At 41.5% G+C, this 22,216-nt stretch overlaps 2 protein-coding genes across 7 annotated transcripts in view; one reads left to right on the top strand and one right to left on the bottom strand.

Moving 5' to 3' along the window:
* The window catches only part of HNRNPAB (heterogeneous nuclear ribonucleoprotein A/B), a 16,095-nt gene extending 8,431 nt beyond the window's left edge, over positions 1-7,664 (top strand). For 2 of the 5 annotated variants that reach the window (XM_048859690.2, XM_048859695.2), the window contains one exon: positions 5,798-7,664. The gene's annotated coding sequence lies outside the window, so the exon portion shown is untranslated. Of the gene's footprint in view, positions 1-95; positions 4,041-5,794 lie in introns of those variants that run through there. The other 3 variants (XM_048859688.2, XM_048859693.2, XM_075131269.1) reach the window with 2 other exon arrangements.
* The window catches only part of PHYKPL (5-phosphohydroxy-L-lysine phospho-lyase), a 27,019-nt gene extending 4,803 nt beyond the window's left edge, over positions 1-22,216 (bottom strand). Inside the window, exons 1-12 of one of the 2 annotated variants that reach the window (XM_048859686.1) lie at positions 21,790-21,985; positions 16,288-16,406; positions 14,554-14,713; positions 9,507-9,581; positions 8,835-8,922; positions 8,616-8,732; positions 8,229-8,311; positions 7,632-7,857; positions 7,208-7,362; positions 6,512-6,601; positions 5,569-5,699; positions 4,969-5,042 (exon numbers count right to left, since the gene is read on the bottom strand). In XM_048859686.1, coding sequence (XP_048715643.1) covers positions 4,996-5,042; positions 5,569-5,699; positions 6,512-6,601; positions 7,208-7,362; positions 7,632-7,857; positions 8,229-8,311; positions 8,616-8,732; positions 8,835-8,922; positions 9,507-9,581; positions 14,554-14,713; positions 16,288-16,406; positions 21,790-21,848 — 1,350 coding nt within the window. In that variant the 5' untranslated portion in view covers positions 21,849-21,985 and the 3' untranslated portion in view covers positions 4,969-4,995. Of the gene's footprint in view, positions 1-4,968; positions 5,043-5,568; positions 5,700-6,511; positions 6,602-7,207; positions 7,363-7,631; positions 7,858-8,228; positions 8,312-8,615; positions 8,733-8,834; positions 8,923-9,506; positions 9,582-14,553; positions 14,714-16,287; positions 16,407-21,789 lie in introns of both variants that reach the window. The other variant, XM_075131268.1, reaches the window with a different exon arrangement.

Genomic DNA, 22,216 nt, shown 5'->3' with positions numbered 1-22,216 from the left:
GCAGGCACAGCTGTAGATATAAGTTGTAAGAGCCAAACAGAGTGCTGTTATAAATTGATGCTGCAGTAATCATACTGAATCTCTCTCCCCTAAAGATCCACCTGCTAGAGGAAGTAAAAGGGACTCAAAGGTGCAGTAGCTACCCCCAGAGTATCCTGTCCTTTGCAAGAGCCACAGTACTTCATTATGAAGCCTTTGTGGCAGATCTCACTGGATACAATGAGACTTTGTACAAGGGCCATGACATCCACTTCAGCAACTACAGAGATCTACCCATGCCTAGACAAATTCCTCAAGATCCAGAACTTTGTGCATAGCATGGACCATAACTAAATATTGACAGATGCTGGTCTGCCTGATTTCATGGACAAGGACACACATACATTGCCTCTAGTACTTGCTAATAAAAGCGCAGACCCATTCACAAGAATGCAGGCAGCATCAGGTGCTGTTTGAGCCTTGTGTTGAACACTCAACTAATGCATTATCCCACAGAACATTGACAAGAGTCTCCCTGTATGCATTCCAGACTCACAGGTACTTGTGCCTAGATGAAATGGGAAGTACATCTGGGGCACAGGACAGTGCCAGGCATCTGGAACCCTGGGGAAGGAGCATCAACCTGTGGAGCTCAAATGTGTAAACTAGTGTTATGGAGATTCCAGAACTATATAGAGGGCTTCTGAATCAGTCAGACAAGACTCCCATTCAGGTGTATATTAACCCATAAGGAATGGACAAAGAGGATTCTCCCTGCTAGAGGAGCAATATGTGTAAAAGGAGAGCTGAACCATAAGACAGCCTTGGCTCAGACGACTCAGAACAGTGCCTGAATCAGGAAGCCCATGCTGATTTTGCACAAGTTCAGCCTTCTGGTAGTCAACCTATTCACCTATCAAAAGAACAAACATTTGAAATACTCCATCAGATGAATCCCTGGGGACAGATGCTCTTTTGCAAAGATAGCCCCAAGGCCTGCATATGCATTTCTGCCCTTTCTAATTCCAGAAAAGATACAGAAGATAAGGAGAGAAGCAACAAACCTGATAATGCTAGGTCTTCACTGGTCAAGGAGACCATGGTTTTCCAATCTGATAGAACTGAACTTGGAGCCACTGTTGCAGCTACTTGTGAGATGAGACATCCTTTACCATGGCCTATTCCTCTATCCACACCAAAATCATCTACAACTGATCACCTGGCTATTGAGATTGGAAGTATTAGCTGTGTTAGAGCTATCCTCCACTGGGAGTGGAATCATCCTCTGTACTAGGTGAGCTTCAATACTAAAGGCCAGCTCCTCCATGTGGACTAGGTTTAGCTCATGATGTTAACAGTACAACAAATATCAAGGATCCTGGACTTTATTCAGGAAGATGTAGGCAAGAGACTTTTGCCCAGCACCATAATATGCCATGTGTCTGCTTATAAGAAACATCCTATTTTCAGGATCCTCTGGTTCCTTGACAGAGAACTGTCAGGTATTCAGACTTCGCAGAGCAGTCCAAGTGGTTCAGCCAATCTTTGTGGAAGCCTACCAAGGGCATTAAAAGCCCATGCCCCACAACCTATTGAGCCACTGACCTGTATATCCATTCTGCCTATCCATGAAAAGTGTCTTCTAGTTACTATATCTGCTAGGTGAGTTCCTGAAGTGTCACTTCTATACAATAGTAGAACTCTATTATAACATAACATGCTGCTAACAATCCCAGAATCAGAATTCCCTACCTCACAAGGAAATTATACTCCCTTCATTCTGTCCAAAGGCACAGCACCAAACAGAAAACTGTAGCATACTTCAGATGTTTAAAGAGCACTAAAGATTATATCCGGTGCACTGAACTGACAAGAAAAACAGGCTTATTACTTGCTTTCAAATGAGGTGCTAAGGTGTCAGTGCTTCTGTTCCTGATAGCATCAAGGCTCACTCCACAAGATCTATGGTGACTCTGTGGTGGAAAGAGCTTGTGCTTTCATGATAGAGATATGCAAGGCAGCAACATGATCATCTATTTAACATCTTTATTAGACTCTGTAAAAAGTGGGTTTTTTGTTCTCTGCAGCAGCTTCCATGGTCTAGTATAGTAGCACTGCCATTTTGTGCAGTTAACTTCTCTCACATCCCTCCCTATTTCTGTTAACTCCTCACTGCTTCTCATAAGCAATGGAAGTGTGAGAGATACTAAACTGCAGCACTGGAAACCTCTTACCTGACTAAATCTTTCTGCTCTCCCTGGATGGGTTCCTAGCCAGGGAACAGTATTTAATTTCAGTAGTTCTGGATGTAGACCCTGGCCTACTGTTGAGAGTACACTTAACTTACTAATACTATTCTACAAGTTCATTCCACATGTGTGTAAAAACTATCTGGCAGCAGGCTGGAAAAGGAGGCACAGCTAGCACAGGTGTATTACAGCTTTGAACTTCCTCTGGAATCTGCAATCAGGAGGGAAAGAGCTGCATCTCCCACCATTTGATAAGTAGAGGCTAGCAGAAAGTAAATAACCAGATACAAAATTTACCCCTCCCTCTGACCTTATTCTCGGAAAGTACTTAAACCTCCAGACTGTATATAACTTCCTGTATCGTACTGTTGTAGTATCCCACTGCCATTAGGAAACACCCTGTGAATCTGACTCTTTTGAAGTTGCTATAGAAGTGCCCCAGGTAGATCATGTGAGCTAAATGCTGTAGTTTGTTGCTGTTCTTCCCTCCCTGATCACTACCTTTTCGTTTACCTCAAGGTAGGGGAGCATGCAAAGTAAAGTGGAACACAAGTAATCCTACATGCCATGATTTTTTTTTTCTAAAATCAGTAAAAACACAGCTAAAAAATAATCAACTGAGAACTTAAATAATTACATAACCATGGGGGTTTGGGGAGTGAGAAATAAGCAGATATTTTAATTAGTTCTAGAAACAGTTCAGCAGAGAAGACTTACACCATTATCCCTCATGAAGTGTACATTAGCCAGCAAGTGCATATAGAGCAGCTTGTGAGTTAAGGAGCAGGCTGTCACACTGAGACTTGTGGAGTTGGATCCTGGGTGCAGTGATTAGAGCCTAAAGCAAAAACTGAGGCTGCTTATACTCCAAAGCAGAGTTTACCATTCCTTTTTTGTTGTAGTTGAAATGTGTTCCATTGCTGTTGAAGAGTACCTCAAGCTACCCCGTGAGAGCATGCATGTACAAAGGTATCTTCATTGCCCATTCGTACTCTGCCATCTGTGGGCAGTTTAGATTGGACCTCCTCTTTCCTCACTAAACATGTCCTTGGAAGGCAATTCACAGGGAACTTAGGTGCTGAGAGCCATCTGTTTAAAAACTATGGCTGAAAACCAGTCTAGCTGTTTAAACCTTATATTGGCACAAAATCAGGTGGTATAGCTGGTGAGACCCTGAAGTATGGCAAAATAAGGACCGATACATATGATTACTGGGGTCTGCATGCTCTCTAGTTGGGTACTATGGGATGGTAGAATGTTTGGCCTAGCTGAGATGGTTATAGTCACTTGGATACCTCAACCCAGAAAAATGAAATGCTGCAAAGTGTGGTACATAAGAGCTAGAATAGGAAAATAACTCCTGGGTAGTCATTGTTTTCTGAAACTGGCTGCTAATTAAGAGAATCCCACACCACCTTTGCTACAGCTGAAGCAAACAATTTTATGTCATAATGCCTATGTATTTTCTCTAAAGCTTTTCACTGCTAAAGAAGCGTTACTAAACATTGCAGCTTCAAACGTAATTGTTTAGCTTAAATATGCACTAGTTATGGGGAAACATGATCGATTTAATGATCCTTTATAGTACATTTTGTCAAATTACTGTCTGGAACTATAGATGAAAGGTAAGACATTGTAAAGTATGTATCAGGTTTAATATTTTCTTTATGTGGAGGAAATAAACTACATCAATACCTCTCCTCCTAAATTGTATTTAAAGCAAAGTTGCAGACTTTTTGCCATGTACTGTAGCAACTCTTTCTTGTATGATGTAGGAAATAAGCAACTAAAAAGGAGAACTACCTTCATAAAGTTGTGTGATCAGTTATATTGCATACACCTGAAAGCTGACATCCAGCCCCTACACCAGTCAGTGTCTCTAATCTTAATGACAAATTAGGCCCTAAGATTCCTCTGCCTGCTGTTTAATTTCACAAACCTAGACTAAATACTAGTTAAGGTATGCTGCTTATATGCTAATTCAGAAGCAACTTTTTCATGCTTGAATAAAACAGATAACGTTGGCATGACCTTTTGTAGCTGATAATACAGCATTTGCTTGAACTAAAGTTAACTTCCGGTGCAATGCACAAGGATTTTAAGGTTTCTCCTTAGTTCACCACATTGTGTTTTTGCTTCTGGTCTTATTGCCACTCCCTTTACTGGCAAAATTCCAAATGGCATCAACTTAAATAGGGTAGGGCTGTCACATACTGTGCCTTATAGGAAGGAGAAAGAGTATTTGTTTTTTCTTCTTTGATTACTCAAGGAGAATAGAGTAGATTCCAGCATGGACCTAGTTGTGCTTGTCTTACTCAAGGGTTCAAGTAGAACAGTCACATAAGCAGCAACCAACACAATGAAACACACTGAAAACTAACTACCCTCTCCATCACCATAAACAGACAGCACAGTAGGTGATATTCTTTTAAGAGCAGCAGGTTCTAAAGGATCCAGCTGCTATTGGAGTAGTCAAATTTTGAAGTGCTTTAAGGATAAAGATTTAATTATACCAAAAAACAGGCATTTGACTTGAGGGAGAATAGATGGTTGGGGGGACTGAGAAGCCAAAGTGATCCAACATAAATCAAAATAGTGATTAGCAGAAGGGGTCATCTATTTTGCAAAAATACTACAGAAACATTTGATTGGTTAGCTCTTTACACCAAATGCACTGTCATTACTAGTTTAATGATCTGAGCATTCTAATTAAACAAACTGCACAAAATAAAATGCTTACCTGGCCAGATAGAGCTGAGGCCTAAAGTTAATGGTGTTTTCCTACAGGCTCACATGTCTTTTCTCTTTCCATGTCTGAAATGCAAGCAAATTCATAATGTTCAGACAAGACATTAATGACCCTACTGAGCTAACTGTGCAAACGTAAAAAAAGTTAATAGTTTAGAGATACAAAGTATTATATAAATATTGAACTAATTCTCAACATGTGCCTGGTCAGTAGATAAATATAATGAACCTATGCAAGTGACCACCTTTACTAGGCCTCTCTCTGTGCTAAGAGAGACTCGTACAGTTATCCCCCATTAAGTACAGTTGTGTTCACCTCTTAAATAGATTCACTGGACAGGTTAAGGCCAAAATTTTCTAAAATGGCCTTTAATTTTGGGTGCTTTACTATAGGTAACAAAGGCCTAGCTTTCACAGGTGCAGAGGAGTTTTGAGTATTAGGCCCAACTGCCTCAAATTCGTCAAGTTAGAAACCATCTTGAAAAAGCTGCCCTAAATTGCTTCCCTTTAGTCGCACTATAGTAGTGACATAGCCAAGGTTCTTGCTCAGTTTGCTAACCAAAACTGCTGCAAATTAATCTGACAGTCTTACCTGTTAATATTTCATCCATTTTGTCCACAACTAATTTGGCATTGTCCATAGTAAAGCACAGTGGAGGCTTGAATTTAAGCACATTTCTTCCTGGACCATCTGTACTCAACAGAATATAGTCTCTCTTTAATCTAGAGATGGAAGAAGATTGGTCTAAAAATCTAAATACTTCTAATAATTTGACCTAAAATGTAATTTTTTTTTATTTTTAAAATATTAATTACAGCAGTGTCGGCATGATGGAGACTTCAGAAAATTCTCTGTCCTCTAAGTTTTGTGGTCCAATCACCACAAATTGTGTCAAGTTGGAGATCATCTAATATTCACGACATGTAAGAAGCTGAGATGAGGGGGGATTATTTTGTTTTAACAGAAATTCACATTAAGGACTGCATGCAAGATAATCTAAATTACATGCTTTGATGTTTTGACTGACATTTTATATACCAAGTGTCAGCACAGTGTAATTTGAAACTGTTGAAATCCTTTGTGCTTCTTTTTATAGTTTAAAGAAACACCAGCCCACTGGCATACACTAAAGCCAAGATTTAAAAAAAAAAACAACAACAAAAACCAAAACCCAAACAAACCAGGCATTACTGGAGCCTCAGTACTTTTTGAAGAAGTGGTTGTCTTTATTTAAAAGTTTGGTTACTACATAAGTCTTATTTTACCTATGAACTTCACACAAACTTCCCAACGACGTGAGTGTCTTTAAGGATTAGACATCACTTTGAGCTGTATGTGGAGACTGACAAGCTCAGGGTTAAAACCCATTTATCATCTTGGTGTCAATATAATATTTTAGTCCGCAGTGGCTATGCACATATATATGCTGTATAAATGTTGAACGATTAGTACTTGTCTCTCACAACATTAAGTTTCATTAAGTGCTACAATATTGTGAAATCACATGGATGTATGTACTTTTTAAAAAAAATACCTTGTTATTAAATACTCAGCTTCTTCAGTAGCTGGGATCCTTTTCTCTTGGTCTTTTATCAAATCCACTCCAATAAATAATCCAACACCCCTTTAAAAGAAAAACGGGTATTCAGTCTAAAATCAGCAAGAAGGAATTAGGAATAATTTACAAAGAAGTGGAGCAGCTACTGTCCTATGAGCATATACTGTTGTACTTATTTTCATATTTCACTAATTCTATTACTAATGTGATTAGTTTGTTAAAGGGTACTACTTGTTGTCTTAACACAGAAGAGGTGCTGTCAATGTAATTAATACAGCAAGACAAGATTTTAATTTTTTCCTCCTGGTCACGCTAATTCCCTGATTGAGTTTATGTTGTGTGTGTGAATTTAGTGATGGCAGAATCAATGTATGTTTCCATTTCTGTGTTTTAATCTGGATCTGGCAGTGCATCATAAGGGTGTCAGTTTCTAGGCCAATTCAAGTCAGTCAATCTTTGTAATAGCTTGGATGGGGATGGGGAGAGAGACCCAAAAAACATTTGTGATGCTGAATTAGTGAAGAACACAGGCCCACTGTAGTTCCACATTAGAATGTTAGTTGATGCTAAACATTGCCTGTTAACACAAGATTTAAAGACCTTGCCACCACCTGTGATTTGCTCCAATTTGATAAATCAAACTATCTGAAAATGTGAATTGGTTGTTGATACCTGACATCACCAATGATAGGATGCTTGACCTTCTGTTGATTCAGTAATTCCATCAAGAAGTTGCCTACTTGTGTGGCATGGGCCTGAAGATGTTCCTTCTCAATCACATCTAAAACTGCTAAACCTATTGCACATGAAACAGGATTTCCTCCAAACTAAGCTCAAAGGAAAAAAAAAAGTGTCAGGCACTGAGGGAGAAAGAAAAAAAAATTAAAGGACAGTCTTTATGTATCAATAAATATTTCAACATTACAGCCGAAAACCTTCCTCCATTGTTTGTGGACTATAATTGCTCAATGTTGCTTTCAGTTAACATGTTACCTGTATCCTACAGTACTGTGACACTTAAACAGTGATGTCCTCTTTCACATTTAGTTGGTCATGTAACCAGAAAACAATGATTTGGTTAACTCTCTTTACTTACTGTATTAAAATACTCCACGCCAGTGTCTGCAAATGCTTCTGCAATTTCTTTTGTTGTTGCTACACAGGCGATGGGGTGCCCATTTCCCATTGGTTTGCCCATAGTGACAATATCCGGTACGAAATCCTCTCCCTGAAGCTGGAATGCCCAAAAACATTTGCCAACCCTGCCAAAGCCAACCTGAATTTCATCAGCAACAAAAACTCCTCCTGCCTTGTGTACGTGTCTGTAACATAATAGGGACATATTAGACTTTTGGCACTCAACTGCCATCTCTAAAATTTGTTGCAAAACTGTGATACTTCAGCTGATACTTGAATTATACAGCACAGTTTAACAGAAAATATCTAAACCAGGTAAATAAAAATCCAGTATGCTTGTTCTTCATTACATAATAATAAATAATAATAATAATAATAATGTTGCTGCCCTGAAGAGCTTACAATTCAATAGGACTAAAGCATTTTATTATTTTTATGTCAAAAAGCATATTAATCTAAGCTATTTGCATGTTGTGATAAAGACAGTGGTTTCATCTCAGTTTAGATAAATAAGAACACAAAACATGTATAAAGGGTTCTGAAAGCATCTACTTACTCTGCTATCATCTGGAAATAACCTTCTGGTGGAATGATCTGACCACCCACACTTGGCAAAGATTCAATGAAAAATGCAGCAATCTGGAAGAGTAACATGCAATATTTGAACTAAATAATAAAGGTTACTGAGGTAACATAGGCAAGTTGCAGACTCTACCTAGCTAGATGAATAGTTTTTAAACTATTACTTTGCTATATATAGTCAAATCTTCAGAAATTATATCTGATGGACGTAATATGAAAATATAATTGTCATTTATGCCATCTACATGCTTCTTAATTCCCTGACATGGATGGTCCTGAAATGTCTATAGCTGCTGATAAACTCTACTACTAATTCCCACTGCTAAAGAGTCAGCAAATAGATTAGGAAAGATCTTTTCACCTTTCTGCCCCTTTTTTGTGCTTGCTCAATTATTTTTTTCACTTCATTGGCATAGGCTAGGACTGAATCTTTATGGTCTTCTCTGTATATTCCGCGGTATGTGTCTGGGAGAGGAGCCTGAACAAGGGAACAATGCCTTATGATTAGTAATGCCACAGATGTGGTGGATAATAAATTAACTGAAATAGTCGAGGTATATAGGCTGCAATATGTACATACCACATGGACCCATTCCTTTTGTCCTTCTAGATTTCTGAATTTATATGGACTTATGTCAATCAAGGATGTCAGATGTCCATGGTAAGCACTTAAAACAAAAACAATGTAGCAGCAGAACTAAACAGTAAGTTCCATAATATCACAGTTCTCTAGAATTAATCTGGTTTTGCACCCTTTGCTGTCAGACAATCCAGCAGACCAAGATCTGGTCACATGGCCCAAAATAGCTTTGCACAGGAATTTATCAACCAGGTCGACTGTATTTGGGATTTTGGCTCCTACTTTCCACCCTGTTTACTTGGTAGAAGAAATTGACATCAATCCCCCACTTTGGCTTTTCAATGGCTTGTTTCTACCATCACAGCTCTGTATCAGGAGAAGTATATTATCTGTTGGCCATGATCAGGAATCAAATCGGAATTAAGCCCCAAAACTCCAGATGCAGAATCTTTGCTGTTTCTTATGTCTGCTTTGCTAGCTACTGTGTAGTAACGGACTATTTTTTGTTATAGTCACTAGTACCATTGACACCTCTACAGGGCAAAATTATGTCAAAGAAATTTGCAGATGGGGTAGTTGAATAAAATTGTGCCTTTTCTTTAGAAATGGAAATTAAAGTTATTAAACAAAAATAAAATACAGTAGATATTAAACATTATTTGATATACTTACTGGTCCAGAACAATAATATCCTCGTGTTTTGTATATTGTCGTGCCAATCTCAAGGCAAGATCATTGGCTTCTGATCTGCAATTGACAATTCAAAAGCTATTTCACTGCACACACATCGACACGATATGAAACCTTGGCCCTCCATGCTGTGCTATTTTGCATCCACAAATTACATCAGTTGCACATGCAAATACTCACAGATGCAAAACTGCAGCCCACGGGGCTGGATATGACTAGGATTATGATACTACAGTGCACTTGCTAGATACAGGCTTGAAAGGATTAGAGCAGTGGGTCTCAAACTTTTTTACTGGTAACCCCTTTCACATCACAAGCGTCTGACTGTGACCCCCCCAATAAATTAAACACACTTTTTAATATATTTAATACCATTATAAATGCTGGAGGCAAGTGGGGTTTGGGGTGGAGGTTGACAGCTTGCAACCCCCCGTGTAATGACCTCGCGACCCCCTGAGGGGTCCCAACCCCCAGTTTGAGAACCCCTGGATTAGAGTGTTTATTTGTAAATGTTCATTGTACACACAACCAAATGGAAAATACTTCCATCTACGATAATCAAAATTAAGAAAAATGCTGCTTGAGAACGTAGAGTTTGAGTCAGGGATATTTACTTTGTATATTCTGATGTGATATTGACAATTTCCGCTTTAATGTTTTTCTTAATGTTTGCCATTAAATAATTGTCTTCTCCCCCCGTTTCACGTAACTGAAAATTTAAATGGATTAAAAGAAAATAAAAATTGAATTCTGCCAAGCCTAGTTATAGCACCTTTCAACAGAAGATCTGAAAACATTTTACAACAGTGGATAAGTACATAATATAAATTACCACAGAAGCAGGCCAAAACAATCATAGCCCTGGTTAGTTCGAAAGAAAAATTATTATATCTGAAAACAGAAATGAATACCCTTATACAGAAATCTGACTACCTGAAAAGAACTATATTTTAGGGTAGGAATCCACAGAGAGGCTAACTAAGGATAACATTAGCTAGAATGCTTCTTTGACCATGGGATGCTCTTTCAGGAAGAAGATCTGCTGGTAAAAGATGGGGGTCCACCTGACCAAGAAAGGGGAGACCATCTGCATGCAATAACTTACCAACCTAGTGAGGAGAGCTTTAAACTAGGTTCAAAGAGAGTAGGTGACAAAAGTTAGCATAAAAAATGAAACTTGAACAGAGGGCTAGGTGTTGGAGTAGACATGGAAAATTAGAATGTCATAGGAGCAACAAGAGGGAAATCAGTGGGAGAATCTGCTTCACAGCTTTGATGCCTATACACAAATGCAAGGCATATCAGAATAAATGGGAAGAACTGGAAGTATTAGTACATAAGCTAAAATAGGACTTAATTGGCATCAGGGAGATTTGGTGGTATAAGTGTTATGAGTGGAATATAGGGGTATAGCTTATTTAGGAAGGAGAAGCAGGATGAAAAGGGAGGAGGTGTTGCATTATATCACAAGAATATATACACTTGTTCTAAGCTTCAGAGGGTGGTGAGAGACAAACCAGTTGAAGGTCTCTGATATGGGGGGGAGGCGGGGGTGGGAAGAGGGATGATGTCATGGTATACTATATCAGGAAGAGGAGGTAGATGATGCATTTTTAGAACAAACAACAGAAATATCCAAGACCTGGTAGTCATGGGGGACTTGAACTACCCAGATAGCTGCTGGAAACAGAATATAACAAAAGATAAAATTTCCAGAAAGTTCTTGTAATGTATTTGGAGACAATTTTTTGTTTCAGAAAGTAGAAGTAACCAGGGCGATGGCCAACTTAGACTTCATTCTGACCAACAGTAATTAGGGTGAAAGTGATCATGTAATGATCCTTTTCTTAGAATCATGAAATCAAAGGAAAGAGAGAGAGAGAGAGAGAGAAAGAGAAGCAGCAGAATAAGGACAATGGACTTCCAAAAAGCAGGCTTTAACAGACTCAGAGAACTGGTAGGTAAAGTCCCATAAGAAGAAAATCAAGGGAAAAAGGGGTTTAGGAGATCTGGCAGTTTCTCAAGCAGACAATATTAAAGGCAGAACTGCAAACTATCCCAGTATGGCTGCATCAAGAACTCTTCAATTATCTGAAAAATCAATAAGGAATCCTACAAAAAGTGGAAACATGGACAATTGCTAAGGAACAAGACAAAAGAACAGCACAAGCACATGGGGACAGAATCAGAAAGGCTAAGGCACAAAATGAGTTACACCTAACAGGAGACATAAAAAGAAGTAAGAAGAAGTTCTTTAAATGTATTAGGAGCAAGAGAAAGATGAAGTAAAGTGTAAATCCTCTAATTAGCAGGGAAGGAGAGCTAATAACTGATGATATCAAGAAGGTGGAGGTGTTTAATACCTATTTGGCTTCAGTCTTCACTAAAAAAAGAAAGATGTGATCAGATACTCCCCACAATTAATATTAACAACCAGGGAGAAGGAGTGCAAACCAAATAGATAAAGAAAGAATATTTAGATAAATTAGATACGGTCAGGTTGGCAGGGCCTGATAAAAATAACAATCCTAGAAGCAATCTTGGAACCCTCACCAATTATCTTTCAGAACTCCTGGAGGACAGGGGGAGTCCCAGAGGACTGGAGAAGGGCAAACGTAGTAGCCATCTTTAAAAAGGGGAACAAAGAGGACCCAGGGAATTATAGTCTGGTTAGCTTAACTTCAACACATGGAAACATACTAGAATAAATTTGTATGCATCTAGAGGATAATAAGGAATAACCAGCATGGATCTGTCAAGAATAAATCGTGTTAAACCAACCTAATTTCCTCCTTTGACAGGGTTACTGGCCTAGTGAATGAGGGGAGCAGTAAAAGTGATCTAGCTTGATTTTAGTAACGCTTTTGATACTGTCTCACATGTCATTCTCATAAGCCAAACTAGGGAAATGTAGTCTATATGAAATTAATATAAGGTAGGTGCACAACTGGTTGAAAGACCATACTCAAAGAGTAGTTATCAATGGTTCATTATCAAACTGGGAGGATGTAGCTAGTGGGTGCCGCAAAGATCAGTGCTGGGTCTGATACTATTCAATATTTTCATTAATGACTTGAATAATGGAGTTGGAGAGAATGCTTATAAAAATCTGAGATGACATCAATCTGGAAGGGAGTTGCAAGTACTTTTGAGGACAGGATTAAAATTCAAAGTGACCTTGACAATTTGAACAATGTGTCTGAATTCAACAAAATGAAATTCAATAAAGGCAATTGCAAAGTACTTCACTTAGGAAGGAAAAAAATCAAATGCATAGCTACAAAATGGGGAATAACTAGCTAGGTGGTAGTAGTGTGGAAAAGGATCTGGGGGTTATAGTGGATCACAAATTGATTATGAGTCAACAATGTGATACAGTTGTAAAAAAGGTGTATGCTGGGGTGTATTAATGGGATTGTCATATGTAAAACTGGGAGGTAGTTGTCCCACTTTACTCAGCACTGAGGCCTCAGCTGGATTACTGTGTTCAGTTACAAGGGCCATACTTTAAAGAAGTGGACAAACTGGAGAGAGTTCCGAGGAGAGCAGCAAACATTATAAAAAGATTTAGAAAACCTTACCTATGAGGAAAGGTTAAAAAAACGGGCCTTTTTGTCTTGAGAAAAGAAGACTGAGAGGGAAGATTGTCAAATATGTGAAGGGCTATTATAAAAAGGACAGGGATCAATTGTTCTCTGTATCCACTTAAAGTAGTAATGGGCTTAAGATGCAGCAAGGAAGATTTTGGTTAGATATTAGGAAAAACTTCATAACTACCAAGATACTTAAGCTCAGGACTATGCTTCTAGAGATGCTGTGGAATCCCCATCACCGTACATTTTTAAGAACAGGTTGGACAAACACTTGTCAGGGATGGTCTAGATTTACTAGATTTTGACTCAGTGCTGGGGCTGAATTTGATGACCTCTCAAGGTCCTTTCCAGCCCTTCCTTTCTAGGATTCTGTGATAAATCAGTTTAGACAAGAAGCTATAGAAGCTACTACTATGAAAATTAAATTTACGCTGACTGCTTTTATTGCAGTATAGATAGTACTGCCTTTAAAGACTGACAATTTTTTGAAAAAAATTATTAACTGATAGAGCAGAGCCTTTGAAATAGAATAAAATGCTCTTCAAAACCAGAATACTCTTAATTAGTTTTTTGTATCCAAAGTGTATTTTAGTTCATATCCTAATGTATAGTAGATTTTCTTGGCAAAAGTAGTCAGCTGGAATTGTATGTGTTAGTTGACACGAACATTATGGAATTTAGTCTTGTTCTGTAATGCAATATTGAGATTATATAGTATACACTTCTGTTTGGTGCATGGGGAACATTAATAGAAACATTTAAATGCATAATTAAATGTAATAATAAAATTTCAAATGTCAGCATCCAGTACTTGAATATCCCCATACCTCAAAAATAATTTAAAACAATATTGGCAAGTCCACATAAGCCAGAGCAACCACAGACAGATCAAGAAAAGGAAAAAACCCTTAGTATGACAGAGTGAGAACACATCTAAATAATATGAACTGTTCATGTTTTCATAGAATCATAGAATATCAGGGTTGGAAGGGACCTCAGGAGGTCATCTAGTCCAACCCCCTGCTCAAAGCAGGACCAATCCCCAATTTTTGCCCCAGATCCCAAATGGCCCCCTCAAGGATTGAACTCACAACCCTGGGTTTAGCAGGTCAGTGCTCAAACCACTGAGCTATCCCTTTTCTTCTATAAGCTGCTTTTTAAAAGCTTTTCAAAACCATTGTGTCTATTTTGTGTCTAATAACCATTGTATCTAATAATTTGGTAATTTAAACCTTTAGAGCAGCAAAAGTTTAAAAAGGATAAACTCCAGCAGCTTTCTCAAAAAGTCTGAAATTATCTGAAAAACCAGACAATGCATGATCTACACCCATACTTACGAGATCCTGCAGCTAACTACTTATAATGAAGTGTATAGTCACTATACCTGTACCTCAGCTATAGCTAAGAGTTTATCACTAGTAATACCTCATACTTACCCTGAATTCAAAAAATAGAATGTGCACAGCTTCTCAGGCAGTGTTTTAGAAAGTCTCTTTGCATAATCCACCAAATTATCATGGAGATAGCGAGAATTTGTATTTAGCAACTGATTCTGTTCATGTGCTGCTTTTACTACATCAGGATGGCAATGCCCAACTGAAAAAAAAAGGGGGAGTTTTAATGTTCTCTCCATTCATACAAATTCTTTCCCTATGACATCTGTTGTTGACAAATAGATAAATATACACCAGTGGTTTCCAAACTGGGGTTCACAGAACATTACAGGGGGTTTGCCAGAAAAATTTCAGTAATAGCGGCCGGAGTACCCCGGGCATTGGAGGCAGCAGGTGGGACCCGGGTGCAGGGCAGACAGCCCGAGCCCCAGGGAGAGCAGGGCAGGGCAGCTGGGGCTGGCAGCCCGAGCCCCAGGGAGAGTGGGGCAGGGCAGGGCAGCTGGGGCTGGCAGCCCGAGCCCTGCCCCCATCAGCGGCGGAGCCGGCTGCCCGAACCCCAGCACTCCACGCGGGGCTGGCAGCCCGAGCCCCAGGAAGAGTGAGACCAGGCAGTTGGGGCTGGGAGCTCGAGCCCTGCCCCGTCAATGGGGGGAGCCGGCAGCCCGAACCCCAGTGCTCCGTGTGGGGCTGGCAGCCCAAGCCCTAGGGAGAGCGGGGATGGGCAGTTGGGGCTCGCAGCCTGAGCCCCAACCGTCAGTGGGACCTGCAGCCTGAGCTCAGTTGACCGGGGTGATCAACGGAGTTCAGCAGCAGGAGCCCCATGGAGTGCGGAGGAAATTTAAACTTAAATCCCTGGAAATATTCATTTTTAGGATGGGGGTTCATGAGATTTCACAATTTAGTGAAAGGGATTCATGGGCTGTTAAAGTTTGGGAACCACTGATATCCACTGACATGCTCACATATTTCTTAGGGTGCAGAAGCTGACATTGTTCCCTGTATTGCAGCAGTAGTGTATCAAAAGTATGGTCAGTGGGCAAAGACACAGTGCTGGTATGCTTGGAGAGTCTACTTTAGGGTGCATCATCTGGTTCACAAGTTCTGGTTGTATTTGTTAAAAAATTGCTTTAGTTCATATTCTTAACCAGATTTCCTGGATCCTGTGAATCAGCTTGCTAAATCTGGGGTAGTATCCAATTTTTAATCCACTGAACTGTGTGTGCACTCTGTCCTCTAAATCCTTCAAATGCATAGTTCTGCATAGGACTACAAGCCTTGACCACTTTGATAGATTCCAAATACATGCAAGAGGAAACATCTGGATTTTCCACTGAAGCAGCGGTCAAGGAGTAAGCAAAGAAACAGTCTTAGAGGAGGATATACACAAAAAACCCCGCCTTACGGTAAAACGTACACAAATGGAACAGACCCTATAAAGTCACTCATTGCTTTCAGCTAAACAGTCCATCTACTTTTGGCTGCATAAGCAGGAGTCTTGTGAATTTTAGTTTACTGCATTTTTACAAAGATTGAGCAGACAGCAAATGGGGAAAATTTCATGTATACACACCCAGAAATCAAGGTGTGTCAATAGTATTGCCCAAATTACAGACCCAAGAGATGTTTTCCAACCAAATGACATAAAAATTGGGCTTCTGCAATGCAACATAGTAGTGCCTTCTTCATTGTTTTTATTCTGTCTGGTTGAATTCTCCCAGAATACTGTTGCCTTCGTTTAGAACAACCTGGTAATGAATAATGTTATTTTAAACTTACCATGAGACACATTGTTGATACAGTCAAGGTATTCTCTTCCATGTTCATCATATATATACTGGCCTTTTGCCCTAACAATCTTCACTGGATCTTCAGGAAAAAAGAGCTTGCAGGAAGAGCTGTACCAAACATCAAAACCACAAAACTTCTTGAACTATAAGATCCCGATAAAACATCTAAAAGTCACATAGAATTAACTATTGCCAATCTTTTTGTAATTTTAACCAAAGGCAAAAAGGAAGCAATATTTTCTCAAAATAAACTAAACATGAACTGCCTGCACTCTACTTCAGTCCCCTCAAGCAAAGGTTGGAGAAGAGAGACAGGCATTGTACCATGCTCTTTAACAGTCAGCCAACTTTGGTGGACCAGCAGGGAAAACCAACTTCAAAATGAAGAGACCTTCACTGAGAATGTCTGACCACCAAACTCCAGTGTTTAAATATAGGGACTTATATCTAGTGTCTCGTCTGATCTGAACTGCTGTGGTCCCCTCTTTATGTTGTTATTACATTAAAATTTCAGAGAGCGATATGTCTCCACTCCCTTTGTCTCCTTCAAGAGGCACATACACTAAATTCTGTTAAGCTCTCCTCCCAAATCCGATCTTCTCAACTTTTCATAATTTTTTTCACCTTCCTTGTATTCTCTATATGGTTCTGATCCTACAAATAGAACCACATGGATGGACCTGTGCCCACATGCAACCTTGGTGACTTCTGTAAGTCTCTGCATGGTTGCTGCAGTCTGCCCACATGGTTTTCTTTGCAAGATTGGGGCCTAACTTGGGAGGGGGGCAAACTTTTTGGCCTGAGGGCCACATCGGGGTTCTGAAACTGTATGGAGGGCTGGGTAGGGAAGGCTGTGCCTCCCCAAACAACCTGGCCCCCGCCCCCTATTACTTCCCACCCCCTGACTGCCCCCCTCAGAACCTCTGACCCATCCAACCCCCCCCTTTGTCCCCTGACTGACCCCTCCTGGGAACCCCCTGGGACCCCACCCCCTATCCAACCCCCCCGCTCCCTGTCCCCTATCCACACCCCCACCCCCTGACAGGCCCCCTGGACTCCCATACCTATGTAACCCCTCACCTGTTCCCCATCCCCTGACTGCCCCCCCTACCCCAGAACCTCCGTTCCATCCAACCGCCCCCTGCTTCCTGTCCCCTAACTGCCCCCCAGGACCCCCTGCCCCCTTACCATGCTGCTCAGTGCAGCAGGACTGGCAGCTGCAGCACCCGGCTGGAGCCAGTCCCACCGCCCAGAGCACTGGTGGCACGGCGAGCTGAGGCTGCAGGGGAGAAGGGACAGCCTCCCGAGCTGGGAGCTCAAGGCCCGGGCAGGACGGTCCCGCGGGCCGTAGTTTGCCCACCTCTGGCCTAACTGATCAGTGTTCTTTTATAATGAGGTGCCCAAACAAGTAAAGCTCCTAAGTGCCTGCCCAAGGGACCACGAGAGAGAATTCCCACCTGATGAAAATATGTAGTTTCAAGTAGTTATTAAAGGAACACCATCAACTTGAAATTAGTGAAGGAGAATATGTTATAGGAAGGCTAAGATTTTGTCATGGTTATTTTTAATAAAAGTCATGGACAGGTCATAGGCAATAAACAAAAATTCATGGAAGCCGTGACTTATCTGTGACTTTTGCTGCTGCAGCTCCATAGTTTCTCCCACCACCGTGGTGGCTGGTAGCTCTGGGATTCCCCCTCTGCTAATGGCAGCTGGGAGCTGCAGGGTGACTATATTTCCCCATTTTCTCTTTGGGATACCCCAGCTTCTTGCCAGAGGCATCCCCCTCTGCCCACGTGAGGCTGTCGCCCATCACTGGAACCCTGACGAGGGCCCCCTCAGGAGTCTGTCTGTGGGAACTCTGCCAGGGCCCCACTGGCTGTCAGCTCCAGAGTCTTGCAGCCCCTGGGGCTGAAGCAGAGAATGTCACGGATGTCTCTGGAAGTCACGGATTCTGTGACTTTATGACCTCTGTGACATAAACATAGCCTTAGTTATAGTACCTGTGCCAGTTTGTGTGGATTTAGAATCATATATTTCTATTGTCACAAATCTATTTTTCTTGATTCTATTGCTGTCTGAAAGACCCACACAAACCACAGGGGACACTGACTGATCATGCACACAAAATGCTGTCAAATACACAAATAAAATGAAAAATAACTCAGAAAAATAACTAACTCAGTGACAGCAATCTTACTTGTAACAATAATATAACAACAGTAGGTAAAACATACTCTGATTTTTAAGGTTTCAGAGTAGCAGCCGTGTTAGTCTGTATTCGCAAAAAGAACAGGAGTACTTGTGGGACCTTGGAGACTAACCAATTTATTTGTGCATAAATATTTTTGCTCAAATAAATTGGTTAGTCTCTAAGGTGCCACAAGTACTCCTTTTCTTTCTGATTTTTAAGTTTATAGTGTTCCTTTAGCACTTATTAAGAAATCTGGCTTCCAATGTCGATGACTGTGGACACATCAATTAGGGGGAAGATTACATTTTGAAAAGTTGTTCCTCATGTTGTGTGTATGACTGAATCCATAACACATTTCTTTTAACACCAGAGCTCACTTTCAACCCATATCCTTCTTGTCATAAAACCTTTACATATAAAGAAAAGCCAGTTGAGAGAAGTCTGTCCTTAGTCTTAATTTCAAAGGTCAACAGTCACATAAGCAGATTGCTTGCTATTGTCTTTGTTGCATTCTACAGTTAAAGGAGCTTTTGTGGTCTTGTTAAAGTGCAAAGAAATTTCCAACAGTTCATTTTCTTCTGTTGCCAATTACTGAACTCTGCTGAGGAAATCTAGTACAATAAAGGTACTTCTGTTTGGTATAATGTCTCAGCAACACTTCAGGTTTTGAGCTGTAGTATTATAAAATGAAGCGGAATATGTGAAATTAAATATAAATGAGACATTTTGCAATATAAATAAATGTAGCCTAACAACATAAGAACAGCCATACTGGGTCAGACCAAAGTCTAGCCCAGTATCCTGCCTTCCAACAGTGGCCAATGCCAGGTGCCCCAGAGGGAATGAACAGAACAAGTAATCATCATCAAGTGATCCATTCCATCGCCCATTCCCAGCTTCTGGCATTAGGGCACTAGGGACGCCATTGATGGACCTATCCTCTATGAATTTATCTAGTTCTTTTTGAACCCTGTTATAGTCTTGGCCTTCACAACTGTGACGTTACACTCCATATTCTTAGGTTGACTGCGCGTTGTGTGAAAAAAATACTTCCTTTTGTTTGTTTTAAACCTGCTGCCTATTAATTTCATTTGGTGACCCCTAGTTCTTGTGTTATGAGAAGGAGTAAATAACACTTCCTTATTTACTTTCGCCACACCAGTCACCATTTTATAGACCTCTATCATATCCCCCCTTAGTCGTCTCTTTTCCAAGCTGAAAAGACCCAGTCTTATTAATCTCTCATCATATGGCAGCCGTTCCAAACCCCAAATAATTTTTGTTGCCCTTTTCTGAACCTTTTCCAATTCCAACATATCTTTTTTGAGATGGGGCGACCACATCTGCATGCAGTATTCAAGATGTGGGCGTAACATGGATTTATATAGAGGCAATATAATATTTTCTGTCTTATTATCTATCCCTTTCTTAATGGATTCCCAACATTCTGTTCACTTTGACTGCTGCTGCACAGTGAGTGGTTTTTTTTTTTTTTTAAAAGAGAACTATCCACAATGACTCCAAGATCTCTTTCTTGAGTGGTAACAGCCAATTTAGACCCCATCATTTTTTATGTATAGTTGGGATTATGTTTTCCAATGTGCATTACTTTGCATTTATTAACATTGAATTTCATCTGCCATTTTGTTGCCTAGTCACCCAGTTTCAAGAGATCCTTTTGTACCTTTTCGCAGTCTGCCTGGGACTTAACTCTCTTGAGCAATTTTGTATCATCTGCATATTTTCCCACTTCACTGTTTACCCCTTTTCCCAGATCATTTAGGACTATATTGAATAGGACTGGTCCCAATACAGACCCCTGGGGGACACCACTATTTATCTCTCTCCGTTCTGAACACCATACGTGTTTTTTTTAAATATACTGAAAATATGAACTAAGCAAACAATGAAATATATTTATATTTTGAAAATATGGATGTATCTGTTTTCACTCCTTACAAAATACTAAGAGCCTGATCATCATCTCAACTCCACCAGCATAAATCCACATAAAGCACATTAACAGCGCTGGCATTACTCCTAAATTATCCTAGCGTTAATCCAAAATAACCATTCTGGATTTACAGCAGTGTAACTGAGGCTACCTCTTCACTTATGGAAGTGTGTAGACTACAGACACAGCACACTCAGCTAGCCCAGGTATGAGCAGCAGTATAGACTGTGAGACACGGCTTAGGCAGGGGTTCTGGAACAATTTACAGTGGGGGATGCTGATGATGGAAACCATGTATTTGGTGTTTGTTAATGCTATTTCAAGCCAGGGGGTGCAGGAGCAACCCCGGTTCCAGCACTACCAGGCTTTGGTGAGTAGAGTGCCCCATGCACCTGAACCCACAGGTCATATACTCTACACACCCCTTTATATACCCAAGAAGTGCTGCTCTTGTTTAAACTGCTATTTTAGCAATGTAGTGTCTTCACTGCTTCCCTGCTGCCAGATCCTTTCCCCTCTGCTGGAGCCTCTCCTTGCAGCGCTGTAGCTACACACCAGTGACAAGTGTGGATCCAGGGGGTTGGACTAGATGACCTTCTGGGGTCCCTTCCAACCCTGATATTCTATGATGCAGTCTGCCTTTCACTGCAGCATGTAGTTACACATGTAATGGCTGTACTCCACACCCCACCCTGAGTGTGGACATAGCCTGAGAGCATTATCAAGACAGTAGAAGTGATTAAACTACAGTACTTTAAAGAAGCGGATTCAAAATTATTTTCAGCTGTAACCTGTGTTAATGCAGAAATCCAAAGGAGGAGGGAATTCTGAAAACCCCCAAATCCTCAGATCAATGAATTAGGGGAAAAAAACCTAAATCTTTTGGGAGACAAAATAAAGAAGATTTGGGCTGCGGGTTATTTTTTCTATTCTGTAGAAAGCACCGCAGCCGTAGACGTTAAAAGACAAGACCCCCCAAGCGCTCTGCTTTTACATTCTCCAGCTACCAGGCGGCGCAGCGGAGTTAGCTTCGGCAAGTTCCGTTTCAAACCAATGCAAACATTGAGAGAGTTGCGCCAGGAAAGGGGCTGCCTGCCCTCGACCCGCGGACGCTGTTCAGGGGAGGGCCACGGGCACCTCGGTGGGTTCCTTAGGCTCGCAGCCCGCGGGCGCAGATGAGAACCCGGCGCCTTAAAGGCCCGAGCCGGACCCGAATGAAAGAGGCGACCCGTTGATGCTCCAGCAGCGCCGCGCCTGGCCGCAGCCCGGGGCCCCGCGCCGCACCTGAGCCCGCCTCGCTCCGCGGCGCTGCCGCGGGCGGCCCCTACTCTCGCCGCACCTACCCGATGAGCCGCCTCCGCAGAGCCAGCGTCTCCCGCCGGGAACATGGCTGGGCCTGCATGGCTCTTCTCGCGGGCGGAGAGCGGTGGCCGGCACGGTAGCCCCACCCCGCCGAGCGGCCTTCTCTCCGGGCGGGCAGGCTCGGCTCCAACCTGCCAGCCCCGCCCCCGCGAGGCCAGCGCCGCGCTCCTGAGGGAAACTGCCAGCGTAGCAGGCCCGGGCCCGGCCTCGTTCGGGGAGCGGCAGGCCCAGTGCGCTTCCCGCCAAGTCACGCCCCCCCCATCGGTCGGCCGCCCGCCCGCTGCTGAGGCCCAGCGCCGCAGCTGGGAGGCGAGAAGAGCAAGGGTAGGGCGGGGAGCGCTGGCTGGGAGGGGTGGCGTTAGACTGGCACCCTCCGGAGTATTTCTGCCCCATGCCCGCCCCGCTGTC

This window comes from Caretta caretta, chromosome 8, assembly GCF_965140235.1.
Source record: "Caretta caretta isolate rCarCar2 chromosome 8, rCarCar1.hap1, whole genome shotgun sequence".
Taxonomy (NCBI): domain Eukaryota; kingdom Metazoa; phylum Chordata; order Testudines; family Cheloniidae; genus Caretta; species Caretta caretta.
This window is presented reverse-complemented; position numbering and strand designations above follow the sequence as displayed.